Consider the following 16,276-nt stretch of genomic DNA (forward strand, 5'->3'; position numbering starts at 1 on the left):
TCCAGTTCAGGACTCGCCCTCCAACGTGGGAAAAAGACATACAAAAGTTGAGCAGCCAGACAGAATGCAAAAACAATGCAATGTCGAACCACAATGAAAAACAAATTGTGCCTCTACCCCTTTTTTCCTGTTGGCATTTGGACTCTTGAAATCTGACCAGCATCCCCAGTGAGCATATTGCGCATGTTTCCCGGTGTCAGCAACGTAGTGCGCATGCCCACCGGTGTCAGCAAAACTCTGGGCATGCTCATCGTTTCCCGCAAAAAAAAGGCGCCCGACCTTCCTTTGATGGTCCAATAGGGAACCGTGGAGGACCAGAACCAAATTGGTCCTCCTGCCAATCAGAGCCATCTCATCGTCTGAATGCGGAAGTTGGAACATGAGTTTCTGAAGGTGCTCCTCCTGCTCCTCTCTGTCTGAATCTACATTGAGCTTCACCCAGACTGCAAACCCCTTCCTCTGTCTAAGATCTGTGAGTACGGCACTCTCTTTTCTCGCCCCCTTTGCCATTTCTACTTCTTTCCGGAGTTCAATTGTTGACTTGTTTGTGTGTAACTGAAGCATCGGCCATGAAGAAACCCGAGGAATCCCACCTTTTGGAGAAACGATGGAAGTGTGATGACTGCGGGAAAAGCTTCTGTTTCCCATCTTCGCTGGACTCTCATCGGCGCAGCCACACCGGGGAGAAGCCGTTCCCCTGCCCCGAGTGCGGGAAGGCCTTCAGCAATTCCTCCAACCTGCTGAGGCATCAGCAGGTCCACACGGGGGAGAGGCCCTTCAGCTGCCGCAAGTGCAGGAAGGCCTTCTGCAATTCCTCTGCCCTGCTGACCCACCGGCGGGTCCACACAGGAGAGAGGCCCTTCAGCTGCTCCGAGTGTGGGAAGGCCTTCAGCAATTCCCCCGCCCTGCTGACCCACCAACGGGTTCACACTGGGGAGAGGCCCTTCAGCTGCCCAGAGTGCGGGAAGTGCTTTACCCAGCTCTCCACCCTGCTGACCCACCGGCGGGTCCACACAGGTGAGAGGCCGTTCACCTGCTGTCAGTGCGGGAAGGCTTACACCTGCTCCTCCGCCCTGCGGAGGCACCAGCGAGTTCACCTGTCGGGGAATTGAAACAGTGATGGCCAAGTTACATTCTTGGATTGAAATTGCTGAGTGAGGCAATACTTCCTCCGGGTTACGGCTGTACCAAGGGTCCAATTACAAAGGGACGACTGGGTGCTAACCAATAGTAAAGAATGTGAGATGGGAGGGTGGGGGAAGTGTATGTGCTTTGACCTTGAGCTGTTTAAAAAGCAGCTATTTTTTCTCTGCCTTTTTACTGGGGGGATCTGAAGCTGAAACAAAGTTGGGTTGCAATAAAGGTTACCTGAATTTACCCCCGGCTCAGACTCTCTTTGAAAGCTTTGAGCTCCAAGAGGTTTTGTTTTAAAGCTGATCAGTTCTTTCAGCCTCCTGCACTAAGCTGCCAATGTTGTCTATCAGATGGAGCAGTGAATGAGGAGCCAGTATCATTAGAAATTGTAAATTTCTCAGGAGTGTGGAGTGCTTCAGTTCATCAACATTGTAAAGTTTACTGGCAGCATCGGGAGGTGTGGGCTGTGTTCGTTGGAAACAATGTGGAGGGGCTGGTGGTGGACTGGCCTGGATGAAGTTAAAAATCACACAACACTGGGTTATAGTCCAACAGGTTTATTTGGAAGCACTAGCTTTCAGAGCGCTGCTCCTTCACCGGGTAGCTGTGGAGCAGGATCAAAACACACAGAATTTATAGTAAAAGCTCAGTGTCATGCAACTGATAGGATATATTGAACCATCCTAGATTGCTGTTGAGTCTTCCATCTTTGAGAATGGATTGCAGGTTTTGGTTCATTAATCTGTAAATCCCAGAACATCTTTTAAGTTACGTTCTTGAGATGACTTAAGGTTTTATTTTAAAAAAAGACTTACAGCTCAGACAATGTGTTAAAGGTGTGAGATTCGAGTCTGTCATACCCCAATCTTGAATCAGACTAGTTCTATTTCCAAAGTAGGAATTTATAAAATATTACATGGATTGACTGCCTGCAGTTTCTGCACTTTTTGAGCAAAGTTGAATGTATCTGCAAACATAATTCTGCCAATTCAAATTCACTTCTTAGAGTTATTTGTGTGTGTGCATGTGAGTTTGTGTGCATCCTTGGTAAAGAGTATAAGCCTGTGAGAGTGTTGGGGGGGGGGGGGGTATGTGTGTGTATATGTATGAGAGAGATATGAATAAAAGCAAGGGGTTGCATTTTGCTGAAACACCGAAGGGCGGACCTATACAGGTAATGGTAGGGCCTTGGGTCGTGTTGTAGAACGGAGACATGGGAGGATTCAGGTGCATAGCTGCATCACTGGGAGACAGGGTGGTTAAGAAGGCATTTAGCACACTTGCCTTCATTGTTCACCCCATTGAGTACAGGGGTTGAGACATCATGTTGAGGTTGTGGCCACGTTTAGAGTATTGAGTACAGTTCTGGTGGCCCTGTAATAGGAAGAAAACTATTAGAGAGGGTTTAATAAAGATTTACCAGGATGTTGCCAGGACTGGAGGATTTGGGTTATAACAAGAGACTGGGACACTTTTCACTGGAACACAGGAGGTTGAGTGGTGATGTCATTGAGATTTATAAAATCCTGAGGAATGGAGGTTCGGTGAATAGCAAAGGGTTCTTCCTTAGTGTAGAGGTGCTCAAAACTAGGAGGCATATTTTTAAAAGGGAGGGGAGAGAGATTTAAAAGGAGCCTGAGGGACAACGTTTTGGTGGTTTGCATATGGAATGAACTTGCTGAGGAAGTGGTAGATGCAGGGACAGTTACGACATTTAAACGACATTCAGATGGGTACATGAATAGAAAGGTTTAGAGGGATATGGGCCAAATGTAAGTAAGTGGGACTAGTTTAGTTTGGGAATCCTGGTCAGCTTGGACGAGTTGGACCGAAGGGTCTATTTCTGTGCTGTCTACCTCTCTGAACCAGAAGTGATCTTATTGAAACTAGTAGAATTCTGAAAGGGGCTTGACAGGATAGATGCCGATCAAATGCTCCTTTATGGGGAGGGTCATAGAATCCCAACAATGTGGAAGCAGGCCATTCGGCCCATCTATTCCACACTGGCCCTCTGAAGAGCATCCCACCCATACCTAACCCCTTTCGCCGTATTTCCCATGGCTAATCCACCCTAACTTACACCCTAAATACAGAGGAGGAAGTATTGGACGTCTTGAAATATAAAGGTGGACAAATCCCCGGGACCTGATCAGGCGTGGCCTGGAACTCTGTGGGAAGCTAGAGAAGTGATTGCTGGGCCTGTTGCTGAGATATTATTATCATCAATTGGTCAGTTGCCGGAAGACTGGAGCTTGGCTAACATGGTTCTACTGTTTAAAAAGGGTGTAGTCCAGTAAGCCTGATGTCATTGGTGGGCAAGTTGTTGGAGGGAGTCCTGAGGGACAGGATGTACATGTATTTAGAAAGGCAAGGACTGATTAGGGATAGAGTTGAAAATGTGTTGCTGAAAAAGCGCAGCAGGTCAGGCAGCATCCAAGGAACAGGAAATTCGACGTTTCGGGCATAAGCCCTTCATCAGGAATGAGGAAAGTGTGTCCAGCAGGCTAGGATAAAAGGTAGGGAGGAGGGGCGGTGGAAATGTGATAGGTGGAAGGAGGTCAAGGTGAGGGTGATAGGTCGGAGTGGGGTGGGGGCGGAGAGGTCAGGAAGAAGATTGCAGGTTAGGAAGGTGGTGCTGAGTTCGAGGGATTTGACTGAGACAAGGCGGGGGGAGGGGAAATGAGGAAACTGGAGAAATCTGAGTTCATCCCTTGTGGTTGGAGGGTTCCCAGGTGGAAGATGAGGCGCTCTTCCTCCAACCATCGTGTTGTTATGGTCTGACGATGGAGGAGTCCAAGGACCTGCATGTCCTTGGTGGAGTGGGAGGGGGAGTTAAAGTGTTGAGCCACGGGGTGGTTGGGTTGGTTGGTTCGGGTGTTCTCTGAAACATTCCGCAAGTAGGCGGCCTGTCTCCCCAATATAGAGGAGGCCACATCAGGTGCAGCGGATGCAATAGATGATGTGTGTGGGGGTGCAGGTGAATTTGTGGTGGATATGGAAGGATCCCTTGGGGCCTTGGAGAGAAGTAAGGGAGGAGGTGTGGGCGCAAGTTTTGCATTTCCTGCAGTTGCAGGGGAAGGTGCCAGGAGTGGAGGTTGGGTTGGTGGGGGGTGTGGACCTGACGAGGGAGTCACGGAGGGAGTGGTCTTTTCAGAATGCCGATAGGGGAGGGGAGGGAAATATATCCCTGGTGGTGGGGTCCGTTTGGAGGTGGCGGAAATGACGGCGGATGATATGGAGGTTGGTGGGGTGGTAGGTGAGAACCAGTGGGGTTCCCTCCTGGTGGCGGTTGGAGGGGCGGGGTTCAAGGGCGGAGGAGCGGGAAGTGGAGGAGATGCGGTGGAGGGCATTGTCAATCATGTCTGGGGGGAATCTGTGGTCCTTGAAGAAGGAGGCCATCTGGGCTGTACAGTATTGGAACTGGTCCTCCTGGGAGCAGATGCGGCGGAGATGAAGGAATTGGGAATATGGGATGGCGTTTTTACAGGGGGCAGGGTGGGAGGAGGTGTAGTGTAGGTAGCTGTGGGAGTCAGTCGGTTTATAGTAGATGTCTGTGTTGATTCGGTCACCCGAGATAGAAATGGAAAGGTCTAGGAAGGGGAGGGAGGAGTCTGAGACAGTCCAGGTGAATTTGAGGTCGGGGTGGAAGGTGTTGGTAAAGTGGATGAACTGTTCAACCTCCTCGTGGGAGCACGAGGCAGCACCGATACAGTCATCGATGTAGCGGAGGAAAAGGTGGGGCTGGTGCCAGTGTAGTTGTGGAAGATGGACTGTTCCACATATCCTACGAAGAGGCAGGCATAGCTGGGGCCCATGCGGGGCAGTCAGGTTATGGATTCTTCTGTGGATGAAGAACAGTAGAGATCTGTGAGAGAGTTGTCCTGAGCTGGGGTAGGGATGATTGCAGGGAATGTAGGTAGCGACGCATGGCTGCAAGGGTGGAGCGGAGGATCCGGAGGGAGGTCTGTTGCTAGAGGCTTCGGATTTGTTGTAGGTACAGGTTGTCCTGGTTGGGTCCAAATTTTGTTGGTCGGAACGTAGTCCGGAGTCCGTGTGGGATCAGTTGGTGCGGGATAGTAAACATGGCTTTGTGCATGGGAAATCATGTCTCACAAACTTGATTGAGTTTTTCTGAAGAAGTAACAAAGAAGATTGATGAGGGCAGAGCTTTAGATGTGATCTACATGGACTTCACTAAGGCATTCAACAAGATTCCCCATGGGAGACTGATTAGCAAGGTTAGGTCTCATGGAATACAGGGAGAACTAGCCATTTGGATACAGAACTGTCTCAAAGATAGAAGACAGAGGGTGGCAGTGGAGAGTTGTTTTTCAGACTGGAGGCCTGTGACCAGTGAAATTCCACAAGGATCGGTACTGGGCCCTCTATGTTTTGGTATTTACATAAATGATTTGGATAAGAGGTACAGTTAGTAAGTTTGCAGATAACACCAAAATTGGAGGTGTAATGGACAGCGAAGATTACAACAGGATCTGGACCTGATGGGCTGAGAAGTGACAGATGGAGTTTAATTCAGATAAATGCGAGGTGCTGCGTTTTGGGAAAGCAAATCTTAACAGGACTTATTTACTTCATGGTAAGGTCTTAGGGAGTGTTCCTGAACAATGAGACCTTGGAGTGCAGGTTCATAGCTCCTTGAAAATGGAGTCGTAGGTAGATAGGATAGTGAAAAAGGCGTTTGGTATGTTTTATTGGTCAGAGTATTGAGTACACAAGTTGGGAGGTCATGTTGCAGCTGTACAGGACATTGGTTAGGCCACTGTTGAAATATTGCTTGCAATTCTGGTCTCCTTCTATTGGAAAGATATTGTGAAACTTGAAAGGGTTCAGAAAAGATTTACAAGGATGTTGTCAGGGTTGGAGAATCTGAGCTATAGGGAGAGGCTGAACAGGCTGTGGCTGTTTTCCCTAGAGTGTCAGAGGCTGAGGGGTGACATTACAGAGGTTTACAAAGTTATGAGGGACATGGATAGGATAAATAGACCAAGTCTTTTCCCTGGGGTCAGGGAGTCTAGAACTAGAGGGCATAGGTTTAGGGTGAGAGGGGAAAGATATAAAAGAGACCTAAGGGGCAACTTTTTCATGCAGAGGGTGGTACGTGTATGAAATGAGCTGCCAGAGAATGTGGTGGAGGTTGGTACAATTGCAACATTTAAGAGGCATCTGGATGGGTATGTGAATAGGAAGGGTTTGAGGGATATGGGCCAGGTGCTGGCAGGTGGGACAAGATTGGATTGGGATATCTGGTCGGTATGGACGGGTTGGACCGAAGGGTCTGTTTCCATGCTGTACATCTCTATGACTCTAAAAGCAAGTTGTAGACAGGGAAAAAGGCTGACCAGGCAAGGAGGGGGTTAACAACCTCAGGGCATCCCTCTTACAGCATGCATCCTGTTTGTTTACAAATTAAACACGCTTCAGCTCTTTTCCCAGCTGCTTTCTGGAAATCTGGGTGACATCAGGTTTGTAATAAGTATTAACCATTTCCTTCTTGCCCAAGTGTGTACAATAAAGCACATAATCAATTGAAAAAGGCAGCAGCAAAGAAGGAACACAAACCAGTCCATCAGGGGTCACCCACATTTCAGTTTGAGTATCGAGGGAGTACCCTATTTGAGGCCATAGTTTGTGCTGCTCAGCAGGGGGCTTCCCCTGTGATTTCAGTCCCATACCCAGGCCTGGCATTCCGATCCCCATATTATCTCTATCCGGGTTTTACTGGGGACCCAATGGGACCAGAAGTTTGGGGTGTAAGGCTGCCTGCTTGGCAGCAGCATCCATCTGCTCATTCCTTTGGAAGACTGTATCCATTGCCTCAGCGTGAGCTGAACATCTTGATAGCTGCCAGATTGATTGGACAAAACAGCATTACTATTCGTCTGCCCCGTGGGGGTTACAAATCCTCTAGGTTCCCACAAGGCTCTGTAATCATGGGTCACACCAAAAGCACAGTGAGAGTTGCAGATCCAACCCCGGGAGGGGTCTCTCAGTTCCGAGATCAGTTAAATGAACACTAGGAGTATGGTCTGTTTCAGTAAGGTTTCACACTTTAATTAGTAACAGCCGGGCAAAGATTTGTCCAGCAACACAGATATTAAAAGATTCTGTGTTCCTTGGAGAAAACTGTGTGATTACCTTGGAATAAAATATCAATTTTCATATGTTTCTTAAGAGACAGAACAGCCTTAATTACAGAGTAAATCCAATAAAATGTAATAAAATTACATAATGAACAACAGGTCAACCCAATGATATTTCCTGGGAACAATCTCCTCATACCTGTACTTCAAGGTTAGCTGGGATGGTCAGTAATGCCCTATCTAGTTTAATTAGATCCATACTATGAAGAAGGCATTGTTTGCTTAATCTGTGATTCAGTTAGCTCAGGAATGCAGAAATGCAGCTTTTAGCCATTTTAAACACAGTGTTAATTTGCAGCCTGAAGCCATGTTGTTATATTACTTTATATTGAGATGCCACTTTGTGGTTAATAAAAGCTCCTGACAACAGCCTAAATCCAGGTATTAGATCCTCATCTGATGTGGACCTGCTCTGTCACTCAAAAGAAAACTGGATTTACAATTTAAAGCCAGACGTGCTATTCTGCTAAATTAATCCAGTTGATTTGTTTTTGTTTAAAAATGTGAAAACCTCGTGAACAGTTCTTCCAGTTAATCACTGGATATTCAAATTTCTCTTCAAAATTGAAGATCACAACAAAACTGGGTGTCATTGTGGGATTTTGAATCTGGAGGGTGTGCTTGGTAAAGTTTTGAATGAACAATATTTCAAAGTGAATGTTATCGTGTTCAGTACTAAGACTTTCTGGAGATGAAAAATTTGCCCCTGTGTGTTTTGCAACACTTAACCAAGGTCAGTTCCATAGAATATGCAGTCAGGTTGATAGGAGAGTTAAGAGCTGGGGCAAACATCAGAAATAATGGAGGCAGGAACACAGCAATTAGAGTTAGAAAGTTAGCCAAAAATATAAAAACAGGAAGGAAAGTTTCATCAGCTTTTCTTAAAAAAAACTAACAAATTAAGTGCTGGTTCATTTAAAAATGAGTCTGGGAATTCAATAACAGAGGATAAAGAGATGGTCGGAGAATTGAAAAGAGCTTGAATCTGTCTTCACTAGAGAGGATACAAGTAACAGCTTAGAACTAGATGGAAATCAGGAATTGAAAGGGAAGGAGGAACTGAAGACATTTACAATGACCAGGGAAGTAGTCCTGAGTAAACTGTTGGAACTACGAGTTCACAAGTCCCAGTTGGCCAAAGTATTTCATTCTAGACCCTTAAAGAAAAACTAGCTAGTGAAATAGTTAATGCATGTTATAGATGAACCCCTTTATTCTTATATAGGCGTGATCTCTTATTTGGAGCCAGTCAGTTTGTATGCCATCCGGCCAAGCAACTGACCCAATCCCAGGGCCCTGGGAGACACTCCTGAGAATCAGCCCTTATTCCCTAACCCCTGACTACACTATACTATAGGTGCGATCCCATCAAGGGCCAGCCAGTTTCTCCTCCGTCAGATCCGATAAAGGGAACAGAACGTCTTTCAAAACCTGACCTTCGTGTGGCAGATCTCTGCTCTTAACAACCTGTCTAAGGTAGACGTCTGTTCAGAACCCCCTCGGAAGGAGAACACCGACCAGCCTAGGGGCCGACCCTTATACCCTCCGTCTAAATCTGACCCATGGCAGATCGAAATGGACGAGACACATAGATGAGCTTTCTCAATGAAGTTTATTCAATCTTCCAAGATTGGGTGTGCGGAGCTGCTGCTGGCTGGCACACACACACACAAGTTGCCTTCAGTCAGAATATTTATACATTATTTTCTTTGCTTATCAGTTAAAACGCGCACTTTTCACTTGTGTAGTATCCTTATTGGTTCAAATATCCTTCGTCTATGAGTCATATATGCTTTTTGTGGTCACCTTATTTTGTAAGCTTTTGCTAATTGGTCTAAACATCCCTCGCTTACACGCTTTCTGTGTATACTTTTGCTACTTAGTTTCAGTCTTACTGTGGTTCTTTGTCTTGATTTATAAAAAATGCTGACTTCGAAAATGCTTGACCCTGACAGTTTATTCTTAACAGTTAGCCATTAATTGCAGAAATTTCATAACCCAAATAAAATGCTGACTTCGAAAATGCTTGACCCTGACAGTTTATTCTTAACAGTTAGCCATTAATTGCAGAAATTTCATAACCCACATCATGCATTGGTTTAAATTTTCCAAACCTCATTAGTTTCAGGGAAGGTTCCTTTAGATTGGAAAACTCCTTTCTTCAAAAAGGCAGACCGAGAGTCTACCTCCTTCCCAAGATCCACAAGCCTGACCACCCTGGCCGACCCATTGTCTCAGCATGCTCCTGCCCCACTGAACTCATCTCTACCTACCTTGACACTGTCCTATCCCCCCTAGTCCAGGAACTCCCCACATATATTCGAGACAACACCCACGCCCTCCACCTCCTCCAAGACTTCCATTTCCCTGGCCCGCAATGCCTCATCTTCACCATGGATATCCAATCCATCTACACCTCAATCCACCATGACCAGGGACTCCAAGCCCTCTGTTTTTTCCTCTCCAGACATCCCCAACAGTACCCTTCCACCGACATTCTCATTCTTTTGGCCGAACTGGTCCTCACCCTTAACAATTTCTCCTTTGAATCCTCCCGGTTCCTCCAGACCAAAGGGTAGCCATGGACACATGTATGGGCCCCAGCGATGCCTGTCTCTTTGTTGGCTACGTAGAACAGTTGATCTTCCATAATTACACCGGCCCCACTCCCCACCTCTTCCTCCGCTACATTGATGACTGCATTGGCGCCATCTCATGCTCCCGCGAGGAGGTTGAGCAATTCATCAACTTCACCAACACATTCCACCCTGACCTTAAATTTACCGGGACCGAGATCCAAGATGGCGGCAACTCAGCAAGTCTGAGTTTACAGAGCTCTTCCCAAAACCTGGGTAAAGTGAGTTACTCACCCCCACCACACTTACCAAACCACCCAAAAAATTTTCTAACCTTAATTAGCTGCTTACTATTATATTTAAGCAGTTTAATATTAAGTGGATAATGAGTAAACCAAAGGGATCCGGCAGCTCTCAGAAAACAAAGACCCCTCCCCCACCCTCCTCTCCTCCTCCGGCTGCAGCTGATGTAAAAACAGGCCTTGAAGAGATGATTGCCAGGCTGGAAACGACACTCGTCAATTTCATCGCAGAATCCAGACAGAGATGGAACTCATTCGAAGAAAAGCTACAAAAGCACAGCCAGGCTATTGAGGAATTACAGGGCCGAGTGAAGGGGGCGGAGCTAAAGGCCACGACCTCCGAGGCTGCAGCACAAACAGCTGCAGAACAGGTGCGAGCTCTGGAGCAGAGAGTCCGGGCCTTTGAAATCTACATGGATGACCTGGATAATAGAAATCGGAGAAAGAATATCCGTCTTCTGGGCCTCCCTGAACAAGAAGAGAAGGGACAGTTAGCAGTATTTCTGGAGCGATGGTTGCCCCAGCTTTTAAACCTGGGGGCTGAAACTGACCGGGTAAGGGTGGAGTGGGCCTACCGGGTCGCAGCACGCGGATCTGGCCCAAACCAGCGCCCACGCCCGGTCCTGTTCCGGCTGCAGAGTTATAGGGAGAGGCAGATACTCCTGGATGCCTCCAGAAAGCTTGGAAAGGATCCTAAAGTTATGATTCATGAAGGATCCAAGATTATGTTATTTCAGGACTTCTCCCCGGCTTTGGCACGAAGAAGGAAGGCGTTTGATGAGGTGAAAAAATATCTAAGGAACTTAAATATTCAATACACCTTACGCTACCCAGCGACGTTATGCTTTAACCACGAAGGATCCGAGTATAATTTTAGATCACCAGAAGAGGCTAAGGAACTTTTAGACTCGTTTAAATAAATCGTAAGAGACAATTTATGTTGGCTTGCCTCTTCCACACTCCGTGGGGAGAAGTGGATACTTTACTCTACTTTACTTTTGCTTCTGGGAGCAGGGTTGTCTTCCCTTGCTATTTTATGTTATTATACTTAACTGTAATTTGTTGGAGTTGTAATTTTATAGTTATGTGTGTTTGTACGTGGCATTGATGCTATCAGATATACTCAGGTATGGGTGGGGAGGGGTGGGGGTGGGGCGCTCACTGTTAACTCTAGCTCAGTATTATATCTAAATCCTATTAAGGAGCGCCCGGGTCAAGGGTGGGACACTGTTTGGGAGAGGATATGGTGGACCTTTAGAAAGGAAGTAAGGCCCCCTGAGAACAAGGGGGAGGATCTCCATTCAAACATGTTTTTTTTTGTTCTTATTGTTTGGAAATAGTTTCCTTTTTATTATACTGTTATGAGTGTATTAGAGAACATTTTCTCTTGTTTGAAGGATGTAAGTGACTCAACTATACACTCTGGATAATTGTGGATTAGATTAGTAGTTAACTGAGTTTCATTGTTTTTCTTTCTTCTTTAGTATCATTCCTTTGAATTTTGATGATTATATATTTAAGATCTATTTTTATATTAATGTTTGTGCTTGAAAGTTCTGTTTATTTTTGTAAATCTGTCAAAATATTAAGTTTCTAATAAAAATATCTTTTAAAAAAAAAATTTAGCAGAATAGCATGTCTGGCTTTAAATTGTAAATCCAGTTTTCTTTTGAGTGACAGAGCAGGTCCACACCAGATGAGGATCTAATACCTGGATTTAGGCTGTTGTCAGGAGCTTTTATTAACCACAAAATGGCATCTCAATATAAAGTAATATAACAACATGGCTTCAGGCTGCAAATTAACACTGTGTTTAAAATGGCCAAAAGCTGCATTTCTGCATTCCTGAACTAACTGAATCACAGATTAAGCAAACAATGCCTTCTTCATAGTATGGATATAATTAAACTAGATAGGACATTACTACCATCCCAGCTAACCTAGAAGCACAGGTATGAGGAGATAATGCACGTGGAACAACATTGTTTCCCAGGGTTAACCTGTTGTCCATTTGTAATTTCATGCTGTACTGTCTCCTAAGAAACATGAAATTAATTTTTGTTCCAAGTTAATCATGCAGTTTCTCCAAGGAACACAGAATGTTTCTGGACAAATCTTTGCCCGGCCGTTAGTAATTAAATTGTGAAACCTTACTGAAACAGACTATACTCCTAGTGTTCATTTAACTGATCTCGGAACTGAGAGACCCCTCCCGGGGTTGGATCTGCAACTCTCACTGTACTTTTGGTGTGACCCATGATTACAGAGCCTTGTGGGAACCTAGAGGATTTGTAACCCCCACGGGGCAGACGAATAGTAATGCTGTTTTGTCCAATCAATCTGGCAGCTATCAAGATGTTCAGCTCACGCTGAGGCAATGGATACAGTCTTCCAAAGGAATGAGCAGATGGATGCTGCTGCCAAGCAGGCAGCCTTACACCCCAAACTTCTGGTCCCATTGGGTCCCCAGTAAAACCCGGATAGAGATAATATGGGGATCGGAATGCCAGGCCTGGGTATGGGACAGAAATCACAGGGGAAGCCCCCCTGCTGAGCAGCACAAACTATGGCCTCAAATAGGGTACTCCTTTGATACTCAAACTGAAATGTGGGTGATCCCTGATGGACTGGTTTGTGTTCCTTCTTTGCTGCTGCTTACTTCAGTTAATTATGTGCTTTATTGTATACACTTGGGCAAGAAGGAAATGGTTAATACTGTATTACAAACCTGGTGTCACCCAGATTTCCAGAAAACAGCTGGGAAAAGAGCTGAAGCGTGTTTAATTTGTAAACAAACAGGATGCATGCTGTAAGAGGGATGCCCTGAGGTTGTTAACCCCCTCCTTGCCTGGTCAGCCTTTTTGCCTGTCTGCAACTTGCTTTTATAGAATCACCTCGCGTACATTGTTATGAATATTGTCTAATAATAGCAGATGTATTTAGTAGATGAATCAAAACCATCCCAATGGCTGAAACAGCTGACTCTCCAGTGTTGGACAAGTGGGAAATATTTGCATCAGTTAACCAAAACTCTTCAGAGTTTACATTCACGGGTCCGCCAAGCCTCAGCATTAGGCCCGGGGTATATTGGAGCTGAGATGGAAAGGCCTGTCCCTAGTCCTGCTGGTTCCCCGTTCAGCAGGCAAGGTCATGGGGAGGCCGCATGGACACACACTACACAATGCAAACCAGCGCCACCTCCTGGAGGAACACCAGAAGACCCCGTCAGAGACACATCTTCAGCCTTCACCCGTGAATGGCTCAGTCTCATCATTCTGCCTGGCACTGCACTCTTCCTTATCTTTCTGTCACTGACTATGTTTGATTGGGACACAATGGATAGCCTGATAACCTGTAGTAAATGGGAATTACTGTGTAATACTTTTCATTACAGGACATAGCTTTGTGCAGAAAAGGACAGCCGCTCTAGCTGCTGGGTTTGTGCCCATATTCCCACCCACTCCAAGGGAAGGATCCCCCTGAGATCCATACCTTTTAATGAGTCTGACCCTGCTGAATGGGGGCTGCATCAGGGTCATTCTGCTGCTGTCACAACTTTTCACATCCCCCTGGTTTCCTAAGTGGGTGAGCACCCCAAACTCTGACAGGGATAATACCCACTTCCGCTGGCAATCAGTGGGATATACAATGGATACATTCAAGGGTTGGTTCCAGCCTCAATACTATCACTCCTGTGATGTTTGGGCACCCAGTGTGAAGTGGGGAGGACAGGTCACAGGACCTCCTCGTGGGTCTGCTCCTGGGCCTGGCCAAACTGACCATAAACAAGTCCAGGCAGCAGGCCGTGGAGGGGGTCATTAGGGCTGACTGCCTGCCCCTCCTCTGTGGGTATGTCAGAGCCGGGGTGTCTCTGGAGAAGGAGCACGCGGTGCCCACCAACATCTTTGGGCTGTTCAGAGAGAGGTGGGCACTGCAGGGAGTGGAGTGTATTATTTCCCCCTCCAACTCTATTTGGATTTGATCCCTGCCCTCCCCCTCACTATGTGATCATGCAGCATTGCCCTCTGAGAGGGGCACTGCTTGTCACTGGCCACTCAGGTGTTTCCTTTCTTCCTGGTGGTGGAAGGTGAATAAAGATTTGTGCACTTGTTGTCTCTCACTGTGTCTCACACCTGCACACACACAACATGGGTGTGGGGGGAAATATAAGCACTCCCACAGTTAGGCAGTAGTGTGGGGATAGAGAAGAGAAAAAATACAACCCCTCCCGTACACCCCCCTCCCTGTTCCTCACCAATCTCACAGCCAGGACTCCACATCTAGGAAGTATTTGCATCAAGAGGAAGCATCCCTCAGGATGGCAGGCTGGTTTCTGTAAGTGTCTGCACTCCCTACTCCTTACTTTAACTGCTTACCAGCCCACTGCAGACAGGAGCATACTTAACCTCAGGGTTCCCAACAAGACTGCCATCAATTCCTCATTTCCCACCTTTTGGATTGGAACCCAATGCAATCATTTGTTGCCCTTCAATGGCACTGATTTCATTTGTGGCCATACGGCCTCCCCCTGGCTGCCTACCTCCTGGACTGGCAGCTGGGATTTAGGTTATGTTGTCCCGTTCCTTTACCACTCCCACACTTTGCCTTTTGAGACTTCCAAACCACAAATCAAGAGAGTGCTCGCAACTTTTCAGCACCTTTTCTCTACCTTCTCCCCTCCACCTTGAGGTTGAGGGTTAGTGAATTGCTACCACTCTGGAAGAGATTGTCAATGCCACATCTTCAGCCTTTGACCAGCTCAATGCAGGGATGGTCACTCTCCTCACCATTGCTCTCCAAAGTCACATGGCCCTCGACTCCCTGTTAGCCGAGAAAGGAGGCACTTGTGCCCTTATCGACTCTGACTGCTGTACCTACATCCCTGACTCCAGTGACAACATTACTAACATTGCCGCCCACATTGGCAAGGCGGCCTCCTCCCTCCATGACACTACTCCCCGTTGGGACCTTTGGACATGGATGGGTGGCTGGCTTGGCTCTTGGGCTTCCGCTCTCTTCCAGGGCCTTGTGCTTCTCATTGCTGGTTTTGTTCTGCGGGCACATGGCATTATTTTCCAGAAACAGTGCTGTGCCCATTTCAGCTGCCTTCTGATGCCGAATATCCCAGCATCTTCCCAACTTGTGCCGCTTCTCATTTCTGACATTTCCGCACCAATGGATGGTTTCACTGACACTCTCTCTCCTGATCCTGGTGACCTGGACTATGACAGTTACCTTGGCGACTCTAAACCCCCATGGCCAACAAGCCCCACTGGGTCTGCTACATCCCTCCTTTTGCCGGTTCCTCTGAACTGACCTCCTGATTTGGTGAAAGGAAAGAAGGAAGGAATTGTGGGAGAATTATTATATTCTGGTCAGGTATTTTGTCACATATTAAAAACCTGGAAACTACTTTCAATCTCAGCTTAGTGCCTGCTTGCCAAAGCTTCTGTTTCCCAGGCTAAGATTGTGTTTCCCAGGCTCAACAGAGACACTCGGCCTTGCAGCTGTACTGCTACCTGATAAACAAATTCTTTCCTTCCATGGGAATATCCTTCTCTTTGCAAGGACCTATTGTATACTTAACAGATTCTAACCAACACTGTCCAGACACTACGTGACTGGTCAAAGTGCCTCAGTTTGCTCAATATCCTGCAATTAACAGATTGCTAATTGTTAAATGATTGTGACCTATATAATCACACAAATTTGTTTGTCGTCGGAGTGACTTGTGATTATTAGGTTGTCTTGGCTCTCCCTGTGAGCTCCCGAATAAACAGTCAATAACTCAAGGTTTGTGTGTCATGATTACTTATCCAATACTTATTGGACTACTACGAGCAAGTCACCCACAGCATAATCCCCTTCCATCCCCAACATGGATCAAGAGGCCATCCTTTTTTGCCAGACAAGTAAATGTCTCAAGCTCAGGAAACAAAGCCTGTCAAACATTAACAGGCACAGATCTAGACCAACCTTTTCCAGAGTCTGTCCCTTCACCTCGATTGACTTCCTTTTTCCCTCAGCTCCTACAAACCAACAGCTGAACCCAAGGATGTGAAAAGAAATGGGAAAGGGAGCGAGAAAAGAGAGTGCGGTACTT

The 16,276-nt window shown here is 46.5% G+C and overlaps 1 protein-coding gene across 1 annotated transcript in view; it reads left to right on the forward strand.

Moving 5' to 3' along the window:
* Window positions 1-424: 424 nt before the first annotated feature.
* LOC132808054 (zinc finger protein 850-like) overlaps window positions 425-16,276 on the forward strand; it is a 39,370-nt gene continuing 23,518 nt past the window's right edge. The window contains exons 1-2 of the mRNA XM_060821965.1: window positions 425-472; window positions 562-1,099. Of these exons, the coding sequence (XP_060677948.1) occupies window positions 570-1,099 (530 nt within the window). The 5' untranslated portion in view covers window positions 425-472; window positions 562-569. The remainder of the gene's footprint in view (window positions 473-561; window positions 1,100-16,276) is intronic.

This window comes from Hemiscyllium ocellatum, assembly GCF_020745735.1.
Source record: "Hemiscyllium ocellatum isolate sHemOce1 chromosome 27 unlocalized genomic scaffold, sHemOce1.pat.X.cur. SUPER_27_unloc_3, whole genome shotgun sequence".
Lineage (NCBI taxonomy): Eukaryota > Metazoa > Chordata > Chondrichthyes > Orectolobiformes > Hemiscylliidae > Hemiscyllium > Hemiscyllium ocellatum.